Source organism: Cladophialophora immunda (assembly GCF_000835495.1).
Source record: "Cladophialophora immunda strain CBS 83496 unplaced genomic scaffold supercont1.4, whole genome shotgun sequence".
In the NCBI taxonomy this organism is placed as follows: domain Eukaryota; kingdom Fungi; phylum Ascomycota; class Eurotiomycetes; order Chaetothyriales; family Herpotrichiellaceae; genus Cladophialophora; species Cladophialophora immunda.
In genome coordinates, this window is record NW_015622544.1 from 1,469,514 (window position 1) to 1,494,836 (window position 25,323).

At 54.3% G+C, this 25,323-nt stretch overlaps 5 protein-coding genes across 5 annotated transcripts; 2 read left to right on the plus strand and 3 right to left on the minus strand.

The window, feature by feature from the left end:
- Window positions 1-4,545: 4,545 nt before the first annotated feature.
- On the minus strand, window positions 4,546-6,044 carry PV07_06905 (uncharacterized protein). Its single transcript, XM_016393935.1, has 3 exons — window positions 5,731-6,044; window positions 5,350-5,673; window positions 4,546-5,290 (listed from the first exon to the last, which is right to left on the minus strand). The coding sequence occupies exons 1-3, from the start codon at window positions 6,035-6,037 to the stop codon at window positions 4,683-4,685; spliced, it is 1,239 nt and encodes a 412-aa protein (XP_016247354.1). The 5' UTR covers window positions 6,038-6,044; the 3' UTR covers window positions 4,546-4,682.
- A 946-nt stretch (window positions 6,045-6,990) lies between these two features.
- On the minus strand, window positions 6,991-8,704 carry PV07_06906 (uncharacterized protein; the record flags this gene model as incomplete). The annotated part of the gene is made up of 2 exons (XM_016393936.1): window positions 6,991-7,515; window positions 7,568-8,704. 2 exons carry the CDS (start codon window positions 8,702-8,704, stop codon window positions 6,991-6,993), a joined length of 1,662 nt encoding a protein of 553 aa, XP_016247355.1.
- A 1,262-nt stretch (window positions 8,705-9,966) lies between these two features.
- PV07_06907 (uncharacterized protein) lies at window positions 9,967-11,524 on the plus strand. Its single transcript, XM_016393937.1, has one exon. It carries the CDS (start codon window positions 10,096-10,098, stop codon window positions 11,476-11,478), a length of 1,383 nt encoding a protein of 460 aa, XP_016247356.1. The 5' UTR covers window positions 9,967-10,095; the 3' UTR covers window positions 11,479-11,524.
- A 143-nt stretch (window positions 11,525-11,667) lies between these two features.
- Window positions 11,668-14,689, minus strand: PV07_06908 (serine/threonine-protein kinase bur1). The gene has a single exon (XM_016393938.1). The coding sequence runs from the start codon at window positions 14,136-14,138 to the stop codon at window positions 12,222-12,224; it is 1,917 nt and encodes a 638-aa protein (XP_016247357.1). The 5' UTR covers window positions 14,139-14,689; the 3' UTR covers window positions 11,668-12,221.
- Window positions 14,690-20,205: 5,516 nt separating this feature from the next.
- Window positions 20,206-24,950, plus strand: PV07_06909 (uncharacterized protein; the record flags this gene model as incomplete). The annotated part of the gene is made up of 9 exons (XM_016393939.1): window positions 20,206-20,424; window positions 20,495-20,697; window positions 20,755-21,011; window positions 21,074-21,271; window positions 21,332-21,686; window positions 21,743-21,982; window positions 22,945-23,223; window positions 23,278-23,697; window positions 23,759-24,950. The coding sequence occupies 9 exons, from the start codon at window positions 20,206-20,208 to the stop codon at window positions 24,948-24,950; spliced, it is 3,363 nt and encodes a 1,120-aa protein (XP_016247358.1).
- Between the last annotated feature and the right edge of the window lie 373 nt (window positions 24,951-25,323).

Sequence of the window (25,323 nt, forward strand, 5' to 3'; positions counted from 1 at the left end):
AAATCATGTACCATCAACACAGCGTGTACTGATCACTCATAGTGATCCATTAGCTTACTCAATCAAAATGGATTCAATCCACTCTTCCGGTTCAAGTCCTTGCTTGTCGTTGATGTTGTAAATCGCCCCGGCGACACAGTTGGTTTAGGGCGCGGGCGCGTGCCGCAGTCAATTTTTCCTGAAACTGACGCCGACGACGGCCTGTTTTTCTGAGCGCCCACAAGCCCTTCACAACACGCCGTGAATTCGCCATCGAGCCATCGATGCCGGCCCTGCCTTGATCCTGATACGTTCCGCAGTACAATCGCGAAGCCGCGGTCCTCAACGACGGCCGACCCCGGCCCAGCCGTCATCATATCGCATGCGGCTTCTTGCTCATGAGAGACGTCCAATTTCCATCGATCCAGCAGACGCCCAGTTTCTATCGTTCAGCAGACGCCCAGTTTCCATCCATCCAGCAAACGTCATTTCGCAAGAGGACACCGTCTTTGTCGATGGAGAGGGATGTCCCTGGCCCGAGCCTCGCAAAAATGTCTGACTTCACCGGCTTGACGGGGAGATTCCGCTCCGTGACAAAGAACAACGTGCAGGACTCTACAAGAGCCAAAGTCATCAGGAAGCCCCGAGAGTCGTACGTGTGCACTCCATGCAAACAGGCCAAATTGAAATGTGATCGCAATCAGCCCTGCGGAAGCTGTGTTAAACGAGGCGACAATGTCCTCTGCAACTACCCGCGGCTCTCCAGTAGCACGCGTGGCGGAAACACGGATAGCAATCGTCACTCAGTCGCCGAAGACAGACTGTTACATTTGGAGTCGCTGGTCAGCCAACTGATGGAGAATCAAGCATCAGCGCGTGCTAGTAGGCACACCGCACCTGTAAAACCGGTGTTGCCACCGCCCGTTGCGCCCTTCGGTGATGCATCTGGTGGGCATCATGAGGAGCCCAACTCTGCAACATATGTCGGCTCGACGCATTGGTCAGCCATACTGGAGGATATACAGGAGCTGAAGGCTGCCCTGGCAGGCACAGCTCCTGGTCGACAAGGGGATAATGATAACATTCTGTCCGCAACCTGTGGCACTCCAAGCGGCTGCCAGGAGCTGATATTTGGATTCTCTGGCAACTATTCTTCAGCACAGATCCTATCTCAATATCTTCCTCCCAGGCATGAGGTGGATCGGCTTCTTGCCATCTACTTGCAGGGTGAAACTTTCATTGTCCCATTCATTCATGCCTATCATTTCCAGCGCCAGTATCGAGAATTCTGGGGCGAGATGACGAGTGTCAATCCACTTTGGCTTTCCATGTTGTTCTCAGTCTGCAGCATAGCTACTGCAATTAAAGGCGCGCATGGGGGTTCTTTGTCGGATGAACCGATGACCACTGCCAGCTCCAATTTTCACACAGCCGCCGGGCAATGTCTAGTACTTGGAGAATACTACCGACTGCAACCGCTGGCGGTTGAGGCACTTGGGCTATATGCCCAATTCAAAAATCTCAGAAGTCTCGACCCCTCCCGCGAAGCCGGAGCAATTCTTGGAATGGTTGTGCGAATGGCCTATGAGATGGGCTATCACCGGGATCCTGACTCTTTTGGCTCTTTCACCGTGTTTGAGGGGGAAATGCGCCGGCGGTTTTGGTCCACGTGTAAGCAGATGGACCTCATGATCTCATTTCAACTCGGCCTACCAAGCACCATCTGCTTAGAGAATTGTGACACCAAGTCACCGAGAAATCTCATGGACTCGGACTTCGACGAAGACTCCAGCGCACTCCCCCCTTCCCGCCCCGAGAACGAAATGACAAGGCTCCTGTGGTTTATAGTCAAGGACAGACAAATGGCCGGATTCGGAAAGGTATATCAGGATGTTCTTTCGTTTAAGGAGAAGACAGAATCGGAGGTCCTTCAACTCGATCAAGAAATCCAATGGATGTACGAGACCACGCCTGAAATTCTAAGGACGCGGCCTCTATCAGAGTCGATTGCGGACTCCCCATTTGTCATCATGACAAGACTCTACATAAATTTCATTTATCTGAAGAGTCTCTTGGTCCTCCATCGGCGATATATGGCCCGCGGCAACTTGTCAAGCACACGATCATGTGTGAATGCTGGTACACGTCTCGTCGGCCAGTTCATCGCCATGTACAAAGAGATGGCTCCTGGCGGCCTCTTGCACGCTGAGCGATGGATGTTGACCAACTTTACTATGAACGATTTTCTGCTTGGTGTTATGGTGCTCTGTCTGATTGTCCACATTCGGCGCCAAAGTCTCCCAAAAGGTATACCAACGTCCATCGACGCTGCCTCAGAGGCGAAGGCCGTTGCCCTCCTCGAGCAGGCCGTTGTCATATGTATCGAGAAGTCCAGCCAGAGCAAGGATGCTGTACGGGTTTCAATTGCCATCCGTCTTGTGCTGGATGGCTCGAAATCTCCAAACATGGCGGACACAAACAAGGCTTTCTCACAGCACATAAACCAGTCAAACAATGCTCACATTTCACAGGATCTTGACCTAGCGCCGTCCTTGTTACAATCTCAGGAAAACCAGTACTATCCTTCAGGCGACCGAGAACTGTCTTTCGGACTTCTTGATCCCTTCAATTTTATGGGCAATGATTTCGAGAGTATGGATTGGATGACATTTGAGTCGAATATCTTGGGTCGAGACGGCCCACCAGCATATCCGGGCGAGTTCGGAACCGGGTGAGAAATGCAACCAGCCGTCTCGCTCGGAGCTGGATGCATAGTTAGACTCTTTGCAAGGCGCAAAGTTGACTCGCTCCCCCCCCTTTCGAGCATCACCAGGGCTGGATCCCATCTCTCCTCACCACAGATCCGACGTCTTCGTCTCTCTTTCCCTCGACCACATCTTTGACCACGCCTGCTCCGATGCTCGGATCCAAGGCACCCAGCAGCTTCAATCGCTCTGGGTTGCCCAGCCCAAGCCCCGTTGCCAACATACCCGGGCTCACACACCATACCTTGACATTGTCCTCCTTCAACACCCTGACCCACTCGCGCATCATCATGTTCAGCCCAGTCTTGCTCGACCTGTACGCGGGAATTCCTACCCCCGCGAAGCCACCGCCGGCTTTCGGCCAGCCTTTGTTCGCAGGCGAGTGATTGACAATCACGGCCGGATTTGTGCTCTCCCCGAGTGTGGACGTACCGCTTGTGATGAACAGCAATCGAGGGTCGGAAGACTTCAGCAAGAGCGGGATAAGGGTGTACGTGAGGACGTACGTGCCTGTCACGTTGACGTCCCAAGATTTGTTCCACACCTGGCGCATGGTGAGTTCGCCGGAGGATAGTTTTAGGTCGAATTGACTACCTATCGAGGCGTAAAGAAGAAGCAACACGGTCAGCACGTTGTCTGTTCGACGAGGATTCGAGGGGTTTGTGCGCGAACAAATCGTGTCGACTCGATTACAATGGGGCCAGAATCCTTACCGGCATTGTTGACCAGCACATCCAACCTTCCGTAGTCCTTCTCCAGACTCTCGAACAGGTTCTTGATAGACTGATCGTCCTCGACGTCTATCTGCACTGGGACCACCTCGCTTTGACTCTGGGGAACTTCCCCTTTGACCTGCTTCGCTGCAATGGTGGCTTTCTCCAAACTCCGCCCGCCTAGGAGGATGGTGTATGTCTTGTTGGCGGACTGGAGGAGAGATCTGACGGTTTCAAGACCCAAGCCCGTGTTTGCGCCTGTGATCAGGACGGTGGTGCTGTGCGCCATTGCCGTCGTATTGACTGAGGTTGTCGCTAGAGAGTTCCGTCCTCGGACTGCTGCCGAGAGACTCTATGGCCGATGCCTTTTTTTTGTGGCTCACTGGGCTGATATTGTTTCCTCAACTGTGTGCACTGTCTCGCGTCCTCGATGCAGTCTGTTGCTCTCGCCAAAGCCTTGACTGTGCTGACTTCCTGTGGTTTCTCTGCTCTGGTCAATACGAGGAAGCCTTCGAGGCGAGGCCTGCATCTTATACCCGTTACACATACTGTGACATACACACACAGATACATAGACACACCCACCCTGGAAAAATTGGAGGGCTCTTCTGTCCATCCATGGCATGGCATGGCATGCCATGTGGATGCATCTCGGACATAAGCCCCCCGGTCATTAATACTGTCGGCCATAGACCAAAACGGGAAACTCGGCTGAGCCGAATTTCCCTCTTTCGCGCCTAGGGTAGCAATGTACGTACAAGTATGCACCTACCGTAAGGCACGCCACATGCACGCTCGCGGGGGTGAGCGTACTGGTGCGTATAATTACTCCGCGCTTGAAACTTTGTTGGTTCGGCTTGTCGTGTTTTGGCACATCTCTGTGCTGGTGATCGGGGTGGGGGCTGAGGGAGGGAGGGATGGGGTATGATTATCATCGTCATGCACGCGTGGCTCGGGGCCTTGATCATGCCGACTCGGAAAATTGAAGTCATTCTCTAATTCATAGTTGGGACCGGGGTTGGACAAGGGTTTGAGGACTGGGGTTGGGAATGCTTGAAAAGGGAGCCATTGCATCAAGGTCTAATTGCCTTTCCATACACTACTACATACACACACATATAGATTCGGATGAATTGGGAGGGTACTGTCTATGTGTACCAGTTGCATGCTCGGCCAAGACAACAGCAACGTTGGCAAACCGACATTCGTGTGTCCCAGCCAGACCTTAGGACGGTTTCAAAGGCAGGACGCAGTCGCTGCAGCTGTTGTCGTAGCTCGCCTGCGCCAGGCCCACCGTCAACGTGTCGTAGTTGAACAGCACGTACGTGGAGCGCAGGAACGTGTCGCCCAGCGTGTAGAAGCCCTCGCCGTCCGGGTTCGGGCCCAGGCCGAACCAACACACCCCGTCGGGCAAGCCCGAGTCCGGGAGGATCAGCTCGGGCCAGGGTACGGGGATCACGACGTCGCCCCCGGGCCCGGAGAACTCGAAGCCAATGCCTCCCGGGTCAGAGGCGTAGTCGCACGAGACGACGTAATCGCCGCTCTCCTCGTCGTACAGTTCCGCACCCAGCGCGCCCGCGATCACGGCGAACTGCGACTTGGGCAGGTAGGTGAACGTGGTGCCCGTGTCGAGAAGCACAGTGTATGCTTGGTTGTTGGGCACGTCATAGGTCTCGCCGCCGACGACGAAGGCCATCACCGGCCCTCCAATGTCCAGCTCAATCGCTCCTTCCGGCGAGGGCTCCACGAGGGCGAACGGGACCAGGTCGCCCGTCCACTTGCTCTTGTCGTATCCGCCAAAGATGATCGTGCCGGGAGTTGTGTCGGTGGAAGCTGGGACGTGTGTTAGGAGGGTGTGCGGGTCGTGAAACGAACAAAGACGCTCGACCTACTGAGATCATTGAGGAAGATGCTATAGCCACGCACGGCGATGATGCCTTGCTTGTAGAGGCTGTCGATGTAGCCCGGATACTTGATACCGCTTTGGAAGACGCTCGCTTCGTTGGCGGAAAAGGAGATGCCCATGATACCGCCAGGGGGGTCGCCGGCATGCGCCTCTGTGGCAACACCGAGGATAACGTTGGCAGAGACGCCGCCCGTTTTGAGGGTGTCGCCCACGTAGTAGCCAAGCACCGCAGAGTTCTCGGAGACGTAGCTGATGTTGAAGATGCCGATGTCGTCGCGGCTCTCAGCTGTCGAGGACTTTGTGGGATCATCTGCACCAAGTTAAACGCCGACTATCATGGCCAAAAAAGGGAGGAGGAGGAATGTACAATATGTCGAAGTACACTTCGGGCAAGACGATTTCGCATCCGGACTGTACGCCCAGATGTCACTGCTCCCCGTGTCCAAGACCAGGCTCAGGGCCTGGGGAGGAGTCCCGACGTTGACATCAATGGTATAGTGCGCCAGGTTCTTGTGCGAGAGCGAAGAGCTGAAGGCTCGTCGACTGTGCCCTGCGCTACTGACGGATCGTTTCCTCGTCAAAGGCAGCGCAACATAAGATGGAGCATCTCGCCCTTGTAGGGACGGTAAGGCTGAGGCCACACTTAGCAGCCAGAAGAAGACCAAAAGATACATGTTTGCGATCACTGGGAAAAACAAAACCCCAGCAACAAGGTCCCGAGGGCCCTCGCAACTATATATTTACCGTATGCACTTCATGAGAAAATAAAACGCCTCAAGGCGGAGCAAAAGGCCGCGAAAGCTCGTTGCAGTTCAAGCGGTCGTGAGGCTGAGGGCTGAACAATCGTGCATACACGAGTCAAGCATCCTTCTCATTGGCTTTGCATGCTCGAGCCTCAGAAACGACTCTCCTCGTGGCACGTCTCTAACAGCTGACCGCGCCCTAAGCTCCTTGGCCGACGGCTGTGCAAGTGCCATGTCCGCACAGATGGGTGGGGTAGAAATTGGTGAGGCTGCCGCTCTTCATGACCTCGTGGTTCTTTTTAGCGAGGGAAAGGATGGTGTTTCTCCAGTCGTCCACTCCCAAGCCGTCACGGGGAGGGGCCAGATTCCGAGGGCGGGAGGAAGTAGAAAGCTACTCCCTTCACGGTGGTTGAAGTGGGAAAAGCGCCAGCCGCCCGAGGAGGAGGAAGCGGCGCGGCGCCCGTGCCAAGGGCTTGGCGGGGCTTGGCATCAAGCTTGCGCCCGAAGCTTCTGATTGCTTGCTACTGAATGCAAATGCTTAGATGGTCTGAGGCTGAGAATGAATGCCGCGAGATATCTGACAAGACTTTGTGTGAACATTCTCGAGGAGGGCCTCCAAGTGACTCTCGTAATAATATAAGCCTGCTAAATAGATTCGTTGACATCGCTCTGTGGTATATCCTTCGCGTGCAAAATGCACTCATGCAACACAAATGGGACGAACGGACAAAATGAAATGGACATGCGCCTCCCAATGCTCCTCATCCAAGTTCCCTGGGAGTTCCTTCTAGACTGTGGATCCTCCTAACCGATGCCATATAATACAATACTCATGAGTTCGGGTATTAATCATCCTGCAACTCCCTTCTCATGCCAACACAGCTTCATGCGTTAAAGTTGACGGCTCGCTTTGCAGCGCCACATGACGGCGCAGCACTGGCCGTGAGTGGAAGGCCACCAAGGCTCTTGAAACTGTCTGACACCGTTGCCCCATTGGAGCTCGCGGTCACGTCGTATTTGGTGAAGTTTGCACCAGCAGCAGGCACTCCGAAAGTGGCAGAATAGAATGTGTAGTACTGGCCTGCGCACACACTTGTCATGGGCGTAGGAACACTGCTGACTGTGGGCAGGTTGTTATATGTGATTGGGTTGATGAGATCGACCGAGAGGGTGACTGGGTCGTAGGTTTCGCCATTGCGGGCAGCAGCGAAGACGGTCAACTGCTGGTTACCGGAGCCGTCCGTCGCAGCGAGAGAAGAGTACGAGGTTTGTGCGAATATCGAGTCCGAGACTGGGTAGCCTTGTCCGTTGTTGTCGAAAGTCTGGGTTGAGCCGCTGGTAAGACTGACAACAACAGTGAAAGATGAAATCGAGGTCTGGGCCGGGATTGTGCCTTCGAAACCGTAGAACTAGGAGACCTGTTAGTATCACCGATGCTGGGATGCAGCGGGCTAAACATACCGTGAACGTATCATCAAAACCGTTGGCATCGCCCAGGGCAGAAGCAGCAATTGTGTATGCATCATTTGCCGCTCCAGTCCTGTCCTTGTAGACAAGCTGAACACTAGAGATGGAGGAAGACGGCAAGCCGTTGGTGTGAATGCGGAGCTCCCCAGTGAACTGGAGGTTTTGTCCATCGGCAGCTACGTTGAGCTGAAGGCTCGCGGGCTTGAGCTCATAAGGAGCAATGACATCGGACAACTGCACACCGGCTGGGACAGTGTTGACCATTTTCGCAAGAATTCCAGAGCAGGCGCCGGCGTAGGCGTTGGGATCGGCCAAGGCAGATACCGTCCGGCGGTTGTTCAAACCGAAGATGCGTCCGTCAGAGTAAGCGGCGGGGTTAGCGCCAACGACGAGAGGGTTTTTAGTTGTGCCGTCGAGATATTCGGTGACGACGGCGTTGTCGAAGGTAGCGTTGGTGGAGTCCAGATCCTGAACACCGAGCGGCGTGCTGTACGGAGGGACAATGTCAGGGTGCTCAGCAGAATGAACACCGCCAATGCTGTGCCCACAAGCAACCATTGCGACCATCTCCTCGGGGCTGAAGCCCATGCGTCTGAATTCCCCAATCATCTGCGGCATTGGGTCGGTAGGCTGAGGCACACCGACGGGGCCAGGACCTGTAGCATCCACACGACCAGCCCGCACGGGCACAATCGGACCACCACACGCTCTCACGGCCTGATAGAGTCCGACGTTGACCAAATCAGCCATAGGGGCTCGGCTGTTGAAGAACTGAGAATAAAAGTGCATGGTATTGTTGAACGCAATGCCAGTGTTGGTTGGGTAGATGCTCGAGTCCAATTCAAACCCGATCGAAGCATCAACACCTCCCACCCCCGTTGAAGCATCATGAGGAGCCATGTCGTGAAAGGCTGTGCGGATGAGGCCAGCAGCGATTGAGTGGCCTGGCTCCTTGACGATAGTGCAGGGTTGCAAGAGGATAGGGAATTCTCTGGCGTTGTAGCCGTTGTTCAGGAACATGATGTCTTCGATCTCGTCATAGGCGGATGGCCATGTGAGGCCTGCTGAGATGCCTCGAATGGAGGAAGCCAGGCCTAGAGCCAAGACTCCTATGTTATTGGTTCTCCGCATGTTGACAGGAATGCTGTTTTGCTGTTTCTTCCGTGCAGGGGGGCAGTCAGAAGGCTGGAAGCGGAGTGTTTGGATGGAGGCGAGAAGAAGACCAAAATGGCGAAGATGGGCCATGGCAATATATCTACACACGGAACAAATCCAGGAGTCACCTTGTGTCTGATTCGGCGAACATAAGCAAGAAGGCTGAGGGATTGAGAATAGACCTGAAACGGCCTTTAGCGGGAGAAAGGCGTTTGGTGGAGGCTGGTGTTCGTATAATTTAATTTGGGAAGTCATATTGTCAGAAGAGTACCTTGGCACAGGCCTGATGCTATGGCTCAAGTCAGTCCACACTGCTCCGACTCACATGTGCAAGCAAATTCTCCGCATTGGGCAATGTCTCATGCGGGATGTGTGGGCAACTACTCCGACCACCCACCGGGGTTGGATTTGCAATTGCCTTTGCGAGACATGCTCCACCCGTCCGGCTTCTGCGTATGAAAGAGAGGCCCAGGAATGTACATAGTGGACCTGAGCCCGGCTGAGGCGACGGTGCGGAGGCCCCGACCTTGCTCACGGACGGATTTAGCAAGCCGAGCAAATGATTATGATCGGGGCATCGGTCCTCAACAAAAGGACGGGGCTCCCTGCTAGGCCGGCGCGTATGAGCCTCGGTCGATAGCGAGAAGGATGTAGTGCCCTCGGTAGATGGAGGCCTCTGCCTCAAAAAGAAACATCGGCAAGCGCATATCTGACAGGCGGATACAGGGATCCGAGATCTCACAGGCCTCCACTAGCAGTTCCACAGCGTATCGAGCTTAGGTTCCTGGGGCCTGGTACCTGGAAGTAGAATCGCGAATCTGCTCGACACCCTAGCGCAATCTGCTCACTCCTCCTCAAGTCGGAGAGTCGGGCAGTGTAGGTAAGCTGACGGCTGAGACAAGTAACGGTCGCAGCGCGATCTCTCAGCTTTTTCGTGAACGGCATTCGGGCTCCCTAGAGAGACCTTTGATGCTGCTGCTACACCGCAGAGTGGCATCTCATGGCTGGCTGTTACTCGAGGATAGGTGGTGAATGATGGTATGCTGGACGGCGGTTGAGGAAGAAGCGGTAGAAAGAAGATGATGCACAAAACGGGAAAGGCGCAGTGCCAATATGGGCCTTTCCATTTAAGTACTAGTTCCAGAATATTAACTAACCGTTTTTATACTAGGCCGCATGCCAAAATAACTACTCTAAGCCTTGCATTTTCATCCCCTCTTTCACCCCCATCCAGAATAGTCAGAGCTGCTATTATCAGGCTCTCGAATCAAATATGCGGAGTGAGATGATATGAACCAAACATGCTGCCACTTTAGAGTGCACTGTTTCCATCCCATTGGTCCTGGGCGAGTTGGGGAGCCGACAAGATGGGCCCACGCCAGGACACGAACGCTCGCTCCGGTTCAACGGCTGATGCAGACGCGCGGAGCTCAAAGCGGCGGAAAATGGCACACACACAGCCAGCAAGCCAGCCTCAGGCTCATGGCCGAGTGCGAACGAAAGAGAAAAGACGGGCCTCGGGAGGCAGACGCCTTGGTCCTCACCCGCCGCGAGATCTCCGTCGACTGACTGGCCGGCCAAAACCCGACTCTGGTCTCTCCACTCCTCAAGGAACGTCAGATGGGGAGGGCAAGTTCACCCTATCGTTCGCGAAATCCGTTCTTCACAAAATCTGGATCCGCAACAAGAACCAGCATCGGACGCAACCGTGGTGGAAATCGCTGTCCATGTTGAGGAAGGCTGTCTCACGACTGGTCCTCATCGAGCAAGAGGAACGCACTCTGCGAGGTCTGATTGGGCACGGCGGCGTGGACGCCAAAGACGCGAGGGAAAGGTTCGAGCGCGAAACACAAATCCGCAGAGAGAAAGACGTCTGGGTCGACTGGACTCGTCAGGTGTTGGTGCCGAAGGCTTACCTCGGCTTTTCCGGACTCGTGAGTGATACTCAATTCGCACACCTGGGAAGTGTGCTCGTAGGGCTCCTTGCCGACCTGGTGAGCAGTGTGGGTCTCCCGACCCCAAGCCAACAAGAGGAAGTCGAGCAGGGAAGGACGGTGACTACGGCAACCAGAGGGGGCCAATCCGACACAGCAACTGCTGCCAAGCCACGAAGTCTCACGGCGAAGAATATCAGAGTTACGGGCTCGCAGAGCGGTGAGGTCGTGGAGAGAACGTATGAAAGTGACGACCTGGGAGAAGTGGTCGAGAGAAAGCGAAGTGGCCCCAAGCAGGAACAGGAGCTGAGCAAACCCACTACCCGCACAAGGCCTGATAGAGCTACGGTCCGAAATCCAACCCTTGGCGGGAGGAGAGACCAGGCAGCGGCAGCTGGTACTGCGACGGATGGCGTTGCTGGAAAGTACAAGCCGGTCGAAATCACGAAGGAACGAAGGCGAGAGGATCCCTCCCCAGCGGCCGAGAAATCCAGAGCACCTTCGCCCTCGGCTTCCGCAGCAGCTTCACTAGCCATTTCCCAAAAGAATCCTGCCACCGCAACTACATCCCAAGACTCCGCTGGTATCCCTCCTCCTCTCCATCCACCGGCTCCGCCGTCCGGACTTGACGCGACGGGAACAGCCACCGTGTCCAAAGACCAGCAGAAGCAGAAGCAGACCACAACTACTGCGCAGACCGGTGCCGGGAAGGAGAACACGAGGAACAGAAGCCAGCCTAAACGAAGCAACACCAAGGGCAAAGGAAAAGGAAAAGGGAAGGACGTCATCGACGACTTGTTCGCGGGCTTGACGTGAGATCGATTTGAATGAAAGAAAATGAAATGAAATCTCTACCCAATCATCACCCCGTCCATCTGTCCATCTATGCGTAGAATATATGGGGGCCCATGTTCAATGGCCATGTCCATGTTCATGTTCCCTGGGTGATATGCGCCTGGTTCTTGTCCGGTGGCATAAATGACTGCTAGGTTCGGAGCACAAAGGCATTACAGTAGCATCTATCGAGGAGACGATCATGTCGAAAACTTTTCTTGATCTTCAATGCTATAGCTAAGTATATATTTCCGGCATTAATAGAAAGAAAGACAAAAGCCCCCATTCTTTATCCTTCCCACAAGCAAATCTTTCAACTGGAAAGGTGACATAAAGTCCCTCGGGGGTATCATCGTTGTTTGCTTTTTCCGACCCCCAGCTTTGGAGATTCGCATCAGCCCGGTGTTGCCCTGCCCTTCATCAACCAATTGAACGCCATGCGGTGAAGGGCAGAGACTAATGCTGCGCCCTATAATCGTGCAGCTGTGCTTGCCTTGCCCTGTTTTAATCGATCCCATCGCGCCCCGTTCGCTATGCAAATGCAAGAACGCATCCTTCGTCCCCATCCTCGTCATCATCCTAAGCCATTCGAGCCAATACCATCATTTCCATGGTGGAGGTTGGTATTGCACCACACCGCTTTGTAGGAACCTGTAGTAATCGGCGAGTGTGTGTTTCCTCCCGTTGCCGATGGCTGTACCACCATATCCGAAGCCTCGTCGTTCCTATCGACGATACGGATCTTGTCCGCCATAACCACCTCTGTCTCTGTCTCGTTCTCTGTAGTCTCTTCCCATTTCTCGGTCCCTGTCTCTCCTATCCCGGTTTCCGTGCATATCCCGTTCCCAATCCCGTAATGGACTTCGACTCCGTGGTCTTCGCTCTCGGTCCCGGTCCCTGTCTGGTGCTTCTCTCGCACCAGGCTCCTCATAGCGTAATGGTTCGCCATAGTCAGGGGGTCCATCCCGGTACGCTGGCCGATCATCCCTGCGTCGATGCTTAGGCGGGGCCGCATGAGGGTCGGCACTCGAGTATGGAGGGATATATGTGTCACGGTTGCTACCGCCTGCAGGACCAGCGCCGCCACTAGCAGTTGGGGGAGCTCGAGATCTTGGTGGAGGTGGGCCGCGCCCATCCTCACGATAAGGGTGACCATCTGGCGGGCCGTGGCGATACGAGTCGACCTCTGCAGGTGGCAGTCGTGGTGGTAGTGGATGGTCGCCAGGGGGTCGTCGCTGATACGACTCATCATAAGAAGGACGATGACCTTGGTCATATGGTGGCATGTCTCGATGAGGTGGATAGGGATTCGCACCTCGATAGTCACCCCCACCACCATACGCACCATTCTGGGAAGGCGGGCCGGGTGGTCGTCTGTTGTAGGATTGACTGTTGTGGCCGTTTACGTATGGAGGTCTGCCACCGGGTATGCGAGCACCATGAGGAGGACCGCCGCCACGCATTCCTTCATATGGTGGAAGTGGCCTCCCACTGATACCCCATTCTCCCTGCGGGCCGATACCTACGGATCCACCAGCCGGTGCAGGCGGTCGTTTAGTTCGCTGATCTCTGAACTTCTTTCGATCCAGTTCGTGCGACTCTTCAAAAGAGGGTAAGTCTTCAGGTTTCGCTGGGTAGGGTGCAGAGTGAAAGTAAGGATGTTTGAGGGCGTCGATAGCGTTGATTCGTTTTCGCCAATCCAGCTTCAAAAGCTCGCTCAATAATGAAAGGGCTAAAGGCTCGAGGTCGCGGAATTGACGACTGAGTGTAGACGGCATTTGCTCGAACTCCAGGATCGCCTCTGCGCCCGGAAGCTCGCGCCAACCAGGCATATTCTCTTCTGTAGGGGATCCCAGCAGCTCAAAGATCAACCTGGCCTGGTTCAGATCACTGTCTCCAGTCAAAATGGGCTTGTGCTTGAACATTTCGCCAAAGACGCAACCAACTCCCCACATGTCGATCGCAGTGGTGTACTTGCGCAGCTGGAGGAGTAGTTCTGGTGGTCGATACCATCGTGTCACAACCAAGGTAGTGTACTCTCTGGTGGCTTCTCCACCTCCTTGACCCGGTTTGGGAGGCTCGTCGTCATAAGGACGCGCCAGCCCGAAATCTGCAATCTGGAGAATTCCTCGATTGTTGATGAGCAAGTTGGCGGTCTTCATATCTCGGTGTAGGATTTTGTTCTCGTGGAGATATGCGCAGCCTTCGAGGAGTTGTTTCATGTAGCACTTGATCTGTGGCGTGGTAAAATTGACGTCCGGGTTTTCCAGGAGCCCCGAAAGATCGTGGTCCATGTACGGCGTCACCATGAACATGCTGGTTTTCTTGCTCGCATTCTTCGGTCGCTCGACGGCCATCTCTGACAGCTTCAAGACATTGATGTGGTCGAGTTGCTTCAGCAATTTGATCTCCCGCAGTGCGGTTATGGGGAAGCCATCCTTCTCGTTGTGCATCAAGATCTTTTTCAGCGCCACAATCTGCCCTGTTCTCTTGGATTTGGCCTTGGACACTTCGCCAAAAGTACCCTCGCCGAGTTTGCCCATGTATTCATACTCGGTGATTCTTGAGCAGCCGTGAAACCGGGGCCTGCCATCGTCAAGGAATTCGAGGCTCTTTCGAGGATGTCGTGAATCCGAGGACATCGCGGCCACTGTTTCCACGACCGGGACCAGTCGTCTGTAGCCGGATACTGTTGGCGTGCACTGCGGGGGCAATGTGCAACAGCCTCAGTCCACTGCGACAGTGATGAGACGGATGACTGTCCAGCCGAAAGTGTTTGCGCTCTTCTGTCGTGGGATCGATGGGGTTTGGGAATCGCTATCGACAAGGCCGAGGCCAGACAGGATGAATTGATTTCGTCATCTAGTCGCAGAGACACCAGATAGGGACGGGTAGTTCTAGCGCGATGCACGGCGGAGGAGGGTCGCGGGTGCGGAGCGATGATTCACTGGTGAAGTGGGAATGCGTGGGAAGGGACGTGCGCAGGTGAAGGCGAAGTCAAGGACAGTTCGATGCGCGGTCGAGATCGAGCGTATCGGCCACGTGCGATCTTTGCGACTCGGTGGATTGAATCAAGACACGATCTCACACAGCCGGCAAGATGAGGAGGATTTGGCTTTACAGTTGTTGCGATGCCCGGGCATGATCATTGGGCGGCATTGTAGACCCTGCAGATTCAAGCAGAATTGGCATGATCCTCGCTTGTCCCCAGGTTGTAAGGGCTCGCTTGTGGCGCCTTGCCGATGGGCGGACAAACAATTATTCCGGCAAGGCTGAATCTCAAGGCTGAGTCTCAAGGCTGAGTCTCAAGGCTGAGTAAAGGCTGGTACGCTTTCACCTGCGGGAGTAATTTCCCCGGAAGCCCTAGTTGTCGCTGTTTGAGTTCCCGCACCATCAGGCAAGTTTGACTGTATGTCTCACACAGGCAAAGCCATTGCCGACTGACAATGCTGCACTCAAGGAGAATAAGTCAGGTCAGACTGGTGCTCATGTTGGGCGGGAGGCCTAGGTTGCCGGACCGAGGAAGCATTCAAGACACTGCCAGTGTTCGAATCAGGGCAACATGATCAATGTCGACTACGATAGGCTGAGTTATAGAGAGTGTACTAGTGCGGTATGAGGGACAGCTTCAGGCAGCGGGAACATCGGTATCTTCGACAAGCCCCAGGTAGTTCAGCTACTGGGCGCTGAGGCTGTGGTGCGGCGTTGAGGCTGCACAGTAATATTTCAACCAGAGGAGACTGCTCACTGAGATCACGTGTCATATTCCAGTAGCGTCCATTTAAGGCGGCAAGATACCACTAGCTACGTGACGGGGACTTTAAGCTATAATAATAATATTAATATTAGTGGCTACCTCTTCTGGTTTATCTACGCCCCGCCGTAATAGTCGGAGCGGCGTTCTGACCGTCGATGTCCCAGCTACGAAGATAAGTGCGACGAAGTCGGAAGGACGTTTTCCGCTGGCCTCATCGCTGCGACCTGCACCTCTTGGGGAGATAGTTGCTAAGTTAAGTAGGAGATGACCCTAAGAGCGCGGATGTCCACAAAGGTGTGCAGAGCAACGCACCGTCTATGCGACTGTTGCCGTTTGAGGGATTTCCCCCAAGATCTTCGTAGAGGCAGATCCCGACTATCGACAAGTTCGATAAACACTCGCTAGAGTCTCGTCGATGGCCGAACCCATGTATCTGTCCGATAGTGGTCACCAACAGGGGTCAATTAGCAAGGTGCCTTTCTCCCCAAGATTTGTCTTCCCTCGCACACACAAGAGAGGCCAGGGTGAAGTTCGTATCTCAGGCTGAACCAGGCGACTTCGGCAGTGGCGAGGGCGGCGTTTCTTCAGACACACGAATCGATGGAACGAATGCAGTAGGGGCCAATTATACGGATGAAATTGGTGAACGGCCGACAAGACGAAACTCGCACGCGCTAGGATCATTGTGAACGGAGAATTTCGAGCCCATCCTCGTGGACTTTGGCGGAACATCTGCGATGTCCTGATTATCGGCAAGGACAGGGAATCCTGCTTGGCCCAACCGACAATCCTGCTAGTGAAGTCGAACTTGTTACCTCCTTCAACCCTTCGCTCAACCTTGGTAAGAGTCCAATGATACCGGCACAGGTAGCTCCATCAATGGGATGTGTTGTTGCGACCCGTGACTATCGCGCTCCCAAAATCCACCCCCGACTCGGGGTCGCTTGATGGTGGCTTTAAAAGCCAAGGCCTGATCCCACCATAGGCTGGCGATGACATCGTCTTCCTTGATTCCGTACAGGCGAGCCACTGTAGCTCGAGTCAGGACACCGGTGGCTTTGACCCGATCCTTGGTCTTCGCATCCGAGAATATGACGTCGAAAGTGAGCTCGTACGGTCCGGCATTCTTACTTCGGACGTAGGTGGCCAGATCTGCGAGAAAGGTATGACCGGGAGGTGGCTCTTTGTTAAGGACCGAGCCCGTTTTTGGTTCGCAGTGTTGCTCGACTGGAGTGTGGCCATTCGTCGTCGGCTTCTCCATGATGTGGCCGTTGGCTGTGGCAGGCAACTGAAGGGCCGGTGCTGTGTTGGATCCTTCGACAGTCTGGGCGTACACTGGGAAATGCTCGAGCGGGTCGTTTATCGGCATGAGATGGTACATACAAAACTCGGACACTTGCCCTAGAGGGATGTCGAGTGGTGCAAATGGCATGGCAAAGTTCCCGGCCGTCGCCCGCTGATGAGGGTACGAAGAGTGCATCATATGTACTCTCGCAATATGCACAACGTTGGTGGCCTCTTCTTGCGTACCCGCGAGGGCGTGCGCGACGACACCGACCTCATGCGGCGTGTCAGTCCGTTTTTCCAACGGGCCCATGATGGCATCCCTCCCGTATACCCGGTACTCGAGCTCGTGGGGGTATTTTGCGTGTTGCGCCACCAGCTGTTTGCCACGGGCTAGGAAATCGTCGAGCTGCGAAATGAGGATCGGGTCTCGAAAGCCTCCAAAACACATACTGTGGAATCCAACCAGCTTCCCGGCCTCTAATTTCACCGTATACTGCTGTTCCGGCATGAATGTTGCCCCCCAGACCCTGACACTCCTCCCATCCGGTAGTTGTTCGTACTTTGCAGTCTCTAAGAGGAGGGCGCCTCCCGGTCCGAGGAGAATGTCGGGTCTCGTCTTCTCATACAGCGTATGGGCTGCAACGGAGGCTTCCGTGCAGATCGAGGAGGGGTCTAAGGGAGTGACCACAAAGTCTTTGTCACGGACGATGGCCAATGCTGACTTGTTTTTCGGCGTCGCACAGAGAGCACCGCACTCCATAATCTTGCCCATGTGGTAAATCGTGCCCATGTCGGTCAACCCTTTCCACGCGCAAAAGGCGGCGTACGGGGCCGGATCGTATGTACGACCTCCCACAATGATGTCGAAGTCGGGGTGTTGGTTCATGGCTTCTAGCCACGGTTCCATGCCCATCTGGGCCACAATCTTGGTCGCAGCATCAATGTCCTCGACCTTCAGCTCAGGTACGGCCTCGCCACACGGTTGCATCAATCCAGCCTTGAGTTTGCTCCGCACGATATCCTTGTCGATTTGGGAGTAGATACGGAGAACCTTCATCGGTCGGTACCCTTCTCGCTTGATGATGTCTTTGATGATGTTGACTAGAAGGTCGACGCCAGTGTTGGAACCATCTCCTCCGGCGGATCCTGAGGGCTACCCGTCAACACAACGGATGTTGCCAGGAATAGGACAGTCTCTCACCTATCAAAAGCGGTTTCTTGTAATGGTGAATACCAGCGACCAAGATTGCAAGGTCTCTTTCGTATGAAGACTGAGCCACCGTGGGCTTTCCAAGTGCCAGTTTCGACGGGCCACTGTCGGTCGAGCCACTGTCCAAGATGACAGCATCTACGCCCCTTTTCAACGTGTCCCAAAATGTGCTTTCGCTGAACGAGTAGCCGAGCATGCCAACTGGCGTGAAGATACGAAGTCCGTCCTGCATCTTGTCTGTCGCCCTCCAGAGCTATAGGTCAAAGCCGTCAACAACATTTTCATGTACAAGCCATGTTTCGTTGTTTATACGGTGAATTCTGCAGTGTCGAGTCAGGCTGGCGGAGAGGTGGAACAGTCGTGAAATGGCCCCTGTGTGCCGGAACCGCTTCGCAAGCGAATTCGCCCGGACATCTTGGGGAGGCTGTGCCCGCCCACATACCATCCCCGAGAGTCGGGCCACGCAGTGCTCTATTCTGTCCTCTGTGTACGAGCTTGACTGTGAGTGGCATAAGGGTTGGGACATCGCAAGACCCTGGTGTGTACACAGGGCCTCAGCAATTGTGCAATTTGCGGGGCGACCTTCTCCCCCCAGACTGGTCATGCTCTCCTGTTCCCGACTTTGACACCTGGGGCAGAATAACTTGGGCATCCATATAAGTTTAATCCACGGTCACTTTGCAATTATGGCCTAGCACTTCGTGTTGGACGAAACATGTCGCGTCCATCGTTCGCCTCGCTGCCTCTTGAAGAATCACATCCCCCCTACTCTGCGTGGGGCCTCTACGGACCGGATGATGAACTGGGGACGTTGAATCTGTTGACAGAGGAGAGGATTTTGGGTGCCAAAAACGAGATCGTGACGGGGAAGACAATCAGCCTCAAGTAAGCGGAACCATTGAGAGCTTCATATCAACCTTTCTCGCAAGCGAGCTTTCAAAGTCCGGCGCCTGACAAGCACTGACGTGTAGTCTCCCGATCAACTTGCCTCTTCTTCCGATGAACCCGGAGCGCAAACCCTGCGTTCACCAATTCAACATCAAAGAAAGGAGCAACGATGATGTCCTGACAATCAACACCCAGGGGTCCAGTCACTGGGACGGGCTGCGGCACGTCGGGTATCAACGTGCGAGGCGATTCTACAACAATACCACGCAGGAAGACATCTCGGGGACTGCACCTAATCATCGCTGCGGTGTTCAAGGTATATGCTCTCGCACGACTCCCCTCCTTTTTTCCCAATTCACACCTGACCGACTTAGCCATGGCCAGAAAGTCCATTGTCGGGCGCGGAGTGCTGCTGGATTATCGAGCGTGGGTGAAAAGGCAGGGAATCCACTACAGCGCCTTCACCACGCATCGGATCACAAAGGACGAGCTCGTGCAGTGTGCCTTGGATCAGCGGACCGAGTTCAAGCCCGGAGACATCCTCCTCATCCGTACCGGCTGGACCGAAGACTATCTCCAGTGTAGCGATCAGGAGAAGAAGGCGCTTGCTGAGCGGCCCAATCGCGACTTCGTCGGGGTGACAAACACCATCGGGATGGCTCAATGGCACTGGGACATGGGCTTTGCGGCGGTCGCAGGAGACACCAACGCGTACGAAGCGTGGCCACCGGACCGCGCATCAGATCTCCAGCATGCTCTCCATGAAGTATTTCTCGCTGGCTGGGGCATGCCGATCGGAGAGGTCTGGAACCTAGAGCAGTTGGCGGAAGAGTGCCAGAAGAGGCAAAAGTGGTCTTTCTTTCTCACGAGCCAGCCATTGGACATCCCGGGCGGTGTCGCAAGCCCTAGCAACGCTCTGGCCATTCTGTGACCTCCATAGCTAGCTGATCCAAGAATCAAAAACACCTGGCATGGGAGCGAGATCGTAGCTCTAAGTATGCACCGCGTATAGTCCCCCATGGGGTTGCAGACGGTTCACCCTGTCACAGAACTTGGCTGTCGTAGTACGCGTAGGTGTTTATGTCATGACGGTCGGCCAAATTGATGCAAAGAATAGGCAGAGCGTACTGACTAACGTCGAGAAGTTTGGTGTACAGGTTACAGAGGGCTGTGGCCGCGACAGAATTTGCCCCTATCTTCCCGCAGCTACAGTATCTAGCCCGAATACTGGGTCAATTGAACGGATGACTTTCGACAATTGGTTGGCAGGCCCCAACATCATAGCCAATCTTTGGCGGTACAGCTCTGTACATCTTGCAGGCGAGCAAAGATTTGTGAATAGACTTGCGGCAGATGGAGGTGAAGCCGGTTCCGGCATTGAAGCGAAACCGCTTCGAAGCGATCCACTTGGGCAACTGCACCCGCCCCAGTTTGGCCAGAACGGCCAGACTCCCGGAAAGTCTGGGCCTGTGGAGGTAGATAAATTGGACAGAGAAGCCGGGGCTGCCCAGTATTTCTCCTTGATTGATTTGGCATTGAGAAGTCGACCGAATTTTTGCTGCCGGCCATGGAGATTCAGAAAGAGCCAGAAAGCCTTCATTGCGAGGACCACGGTCTTGGACTGGGACCTTCTGAAGGGCCCGAAGGGTCGAAGGAAAATGGCCTCGAGATGCACGCCGAGGTCGAGCTGTCTCCAGAAGAGAGGGAGGCTGAGCGCAGGCTAGTTTGGAAGCTGGACCTTCTCATCCTTCCCCTGCTGTCGTTGATGTATTTTCTTGCTTCGATGGTGAGCAGTACGCCTTCCTCTCGTGGCGCCGTGATGTGGTGGCCGATGATTGATATGGCTGTCTTTGTAGGATCGCGGCGACATTGGTAACGCCGCAGTGGCGGGAATGGTCGAGGAGCTCAAGATGACGTCCCAGCAATATAGCAACTGCGTTGCCTTTTTCTACATTGGATACATCGTCTTCCAACTTCCGGCCACCGTCTTCATACGAAAAATACAGCCACACTTCCAGCTTGGGATTGCGATGATCGGCTGGGGGTTGCTGACTACCGTGTAAGTCGACCAATGCTCGTTTCAAACTACCCAATCAGCCGCTGAGTGGTCGGACAGGATGTGCAAAGCCACGCACTGGGCAACGATTGCCGGCTTGAGGGCGGGCGTTGGCGCTTTCGAGGCCTTCCTTCAAGCTGGAGCGTTTTACTTGACCTTCTGGTACAAGCTAGACGAGCTTGCAACACGAGGGTCCATCTTCTTCGCCATGTCTGCCGTCGCGGGAACCATGAATGGTCTGATCTCCTACGGCATCGCCAAGGACATGCCGTTTGTGCATGGATGGCTGCCGTGGCGGTGGATCTTCCTGATTGAGGGTAAGGGGTTTCACTGCCTTGAAAAGAGAAAGAAATGGAACACATGTTGACATCCATACTAGGCGTGATCTGTGTTGGCTGCGGCTTCTTCGTCATGGTGCTGCTCCCTCCCGTCCCAGAACGAGCGCGGTGGTTCTTCACGCCGGCCGAGCTAGAGATCGCTATACGTCGGTCCAAACAGGCGTACAACACCCCCCACACTGGCATCAAGGCCCACCAACTTGTCGCGGTGTTGAAAGATCCAAAAATCTGGTGTTACGGTGGGCAGATCTCCATCCATGCGGACGGGCAGGTGGATTGGCTGACCGTATAATCTGCAGCCTTCTTCTACAGCATGATGAACATCAGCCTGACCTCCTTCTCGTCGTTTTTCCCCGTCATCTTGAAAGGCTTGGGGTACAGTTCTGTCCGCACTCAGCTCTTGACCATTCCAGTGTATGTGTGCATTGCCGTCGTGTTGGTCATCTTGGGTGCTATATCGGACAGGACAAAGCAGCGTGGCATCTTCCTGGCCATGGCTTTCGCGGTGGCGGCCGCGGGCTGGCTGATCTTACTTTTGAGCACCTCCAAGCACTTGTCTTATGCGGGCTGCTTCTTGGTCGGCATGGGTTGCTATCCACAGGTCACTCTGATACAATCTTGGATGTCTGTGAACATCATCGGCTACACAAAGAGGTATGTCGTTTTTCGAGCTTCGGTTCCGCGACGTGTACTTACGTGGAAGCAACCAGAGCTGGATCGTTGGCTTTCATCATGATCTTTGGTCAGTGCTTTACGCTCATGGGACTGGAGATTTTCACCGATGCACCCAAGTATCACCGGGGCAAAGGTCTTGGATTCGCGTCCGCGGCGCTCTCCGCGCTTCTGGTCCCTTTCTTCATCCTGTATATCCGACGCTTGAACCAGAAAAAGGAGAAGGAGAAGCACACTCCCGAGGCGGCCGAGAAGCGAAGACTGGGGATTGAGGAAGTGTGTGATGATCATCCTGATTTCAGGTTCTGGCTTTGAAGATGGTGCAGGGTGTTGCATGCTTTTGTCGGTTTGCTGAGGGTGTGAAATCAGATCCCCCCGAACAACTGTCGGAGCGATCGTAGTTCGGTAAAGTCACGCGAAAAAGCAGTGACATGTTTTTCCATTCTATTCACAAGACCACCTTTCGTCATTCAAGATGCTGGGCGATCTTATCCCGATCCACCCTCTGATGTACACGGAGTACTCGAGTACGTGGCTCCCTTTGACAGTCTCCTTCCGCATGGGATCGAAGGGACTAGATTTGGTCCCCCGTGTCTTTGCCTAGGAGGTGCCTAGAGAGCGCTTAGTGTTGCTCAATCCAAGGCCCATTTGATGTCAGAGCTCAGTTAAGTGGACATCAAAAGCCTATAACTCAATAGAGGAATATGATAAAATTCTATTGGGTCCTAAGCCCTGTCTAACTACTCCGTATATAACCTTCGAATGATTAACATAGAGGTTACCGGCGCTAGTCTTGGGCTAGCTGTAATAGTTATGATATATCTTGGCAGTCCTGCCAGTTACAAGCCGAGGCATCTCGTGTCATGTGACGAGTCCCCTCGTTCTCAAAGCCTTTTGTGCAGCTGGACGGGTTTCTTCGTTCAAAATACTTCGTCCTTCACCCCGGGGCACAGGAGCCATGGCATCGACGCAAAAGCGCAAGAGGCAGAAAGGTGCCGCTTGTGTGCACTGTCGACAACTGAAGGTAGATTGCAATAGACATTTCGCGGCTTTCTCCTACGCCTCTAATGAATTCACAGATGAGATGCGATTCGACTGACATGTTCCCGGCGGCCTGCTCGAGATGTCAGAAGGCGGGCAAAAGCTGTACAGTGAACCCAGACTATCAACGAACCGCAATGAGAGAGTCAGTTGGACTGCGGTGCCCACAAGTCGACATGCTAAGGCCTTGATTCTCTAGCCGTCTTAATCATCTAGAAAGAGAAATTCAAGACATTCGCGAGACTTTCCGCGCTCCACCCACGTCTGAGCTCAATCCGTCGAGAACCTCTCTCGAGCAACCGGATCCCCAGAGCAATGGAACCTCTGCGGACAGCGCTCTAGGTGAACAGCCCAATGCAGACCTGCCGAGCAAGGAAGAGCTGGTCCTGATGCTTTCGACCAGGGAATTCTTTTCCCATGCTCCCGTCCTTGAAACAGTCACGATCACCATTGATGATGCGTGTGATATCTTCCTAGAGTGAGGCCCATTACCCATGCCAGTCGTTGTCCTGCAATTCATATTCATCTTCAGATATTATAATCACTATCATCCACTCTTCCCCTTGCTCCAGGACATCAGGACCATCGTCGACGAATCCCCGACGTGTCGATTACTTTTCTGGGCAATGGTTGCGATAACTAGACGAGAACTGGCCGTCGTCTTGTCTGGCCCAATCCGGAGCCTTGCGGGGAACGAGTTGTTTGGGAATGTCGCCTCATCTATCTCACTCATCCACGCCCTTCTGATTCTGGCATATTGGCCTTTGCCGTATGGAGCATCAACTGAAAACCCATCCTGGCTGTACTGTGGTGCTGCCGTCCACAAGTCTCTGGCTTTGGGATTGCATCGTCCGGCTTTCCTGGTGGACTTTGTCAATTGGACCCTCCCCGATGAATCGGCAATTTCCACGCGCCAGAGGACTTGGATAGCTTGTTTCATCGTCAATCAAATGTAGGAAACCCTCCTGGTTGTGATCCGAACCGTATGACTGACGAACCCGGCGGGGAAACAGGGTGAGCAGCCAGTTAGGAGTGCCATCGACCTTCAAGGTCGATCACTCAATCAATCAAGCCCTCCGAGAATGGCCAGAACGGATGCCAATGATCCTGAAGCCTCTACTCCAGATGTCGTTCATATCATTCTCCTTTACCAACATTCTGGGCCATTTCGAGGGGGCACCGGATGGTCTGCTTCCAGAGCCTGGCCATATCATCCAAGTCTTCGATGCAGACCTCGATGCTCTCGAGCGCCGCGAGTGGGATGAGTGGGACCCTAGTGTGCTCGTGTTGTGGCTCTGGACGAAATTGCGTCTTTATTCCTTCGCTGTCGCGTCGGAGCCGTCAGACCCAGAACACGATGGAGCCATACACCACGGTCGGGAGGGATATTATACCTCACGGGGATTCTCCATCGCCACTCGAACCATAGAGATAGTTTGCGCTATTTTGGATCCTTCCAATCCTCCCAAGCAGAAAAGCCAAACCTCGCCCGGTGTGATGTCGGGTGGCTTGAGTCCACAGAACCGGCCTTGGACTGGCTTCGAACGAGCGGCTCTGGTGTATGCCGTGATGTTCCTTCTCAGAGTCACGCGCTTCTCCCAATTTCCCGTCCAGAGAGACGTCGCTGACAACACGATCCGAAAAGCGCTCGTAGCCCTGAAGGCTGATCGAACATCTCTCAAACATGATTCGGTTTCTCGAGCCTGCGACATTATCGAATTCGTGTGTCAACTGCCAGATCCAAGGATACAGGAACAGCACATGGAGGAGCCAGACTCCCGGGGTCCCGGCAGACCTCCTCGACCTGAAGGTTCGCCGGGATCGAGACCGACAGGCCGAGTCCGTTCACGAATGAGTCAAAATCTGGCCTTCGACATTGTGAGGTGTGCACTCGCGCGATTTGCAAGCGAAGAAGGGCAAAGAAAATATCCATACGCCAGCGGTGGCCGCCAGAAAGGGCAAGACAAGGGCTCGAGGGAGAAGTCGCCCGGCGCATCATCTCACCCTACCACCTGCGATAATGACTATGTGTCCCTTGCGGCTATGGACGAGGCCATTGCAGCCGATGCCAGGTTGGGACCGTTGGTGTTTCCGAGCGGCATCGCTTCGAGCGCTTCCAATCCCTACGCTTCCAATCTTCAGCCAGGCGATATCTTCTGGACAGATTGGGACCTGGCCTTTACCGACCTCTACTCTCCGAGTTGAGGATCCTGACCATGCGTTAGCCAATCATAAATGACTTGAGACGACTGGCAGCGTGCCGGAGCAAACGAGTCTGGAGATGCTAGGACCCCCCCCCCCCCCCCAACCCCCCGGGCGGGGAGGTTCATTCTGCGGACGCTGTTGTTGTAGCGGTCCCTACCCCGATTGGGCATACCGACGAGACCCTCGAGGAGAATCCGTTCTGAATTACCCTCCTAGACACAAAATAACCTAGGCTTCGCTTGCGACGTCACCCCGTGAAACGGGAAAATAAAGCAATTTTGAGAACCCCTCCTATGCCACGGAGTACGGAAAACGAAAAGCCACGCAGCGGCTTTGCACTTGGTAGTGCCCAGAGTGCCATACCCGTACAAGT

Coding starts and splice junctions, on each gene's coding strand:
- PV07_06907 (XM_016393937.1), top strand. CDS start 10,096: ATGGGCCCACGCCAGGACACGAACGCTCGCTCCGGTTCAACGGCTGAT.
- PV07_06905 (XM_016393935.1), bottom strand. CDS start 6,037: ATGTATCTTTTGGTCTTCTTCTGGCTGCTAAGTGTGGCCTCAGCCTTA. Junction 5,674..5,730: donor GAAGTGTACTTCGACATATT/GTACATTCCTCC, acceptor AACTTGGTGCAG/ATGATCCCACAAAGTCCTCG. Junction 5,291..5,349: donor CATCTTCCTCAATGATCTCA/GTAGGTCGAGCG, acceptor CACACGTCCCAG/CTTCCACCGACACAACTCCC.
- PV07_06908 (XM_016393938.1), bottom strand. CDS start 14,138: ATGTCCTCGGATTCACGACATCCTCGAAAGAGCCTCGAATTCCTTGAC.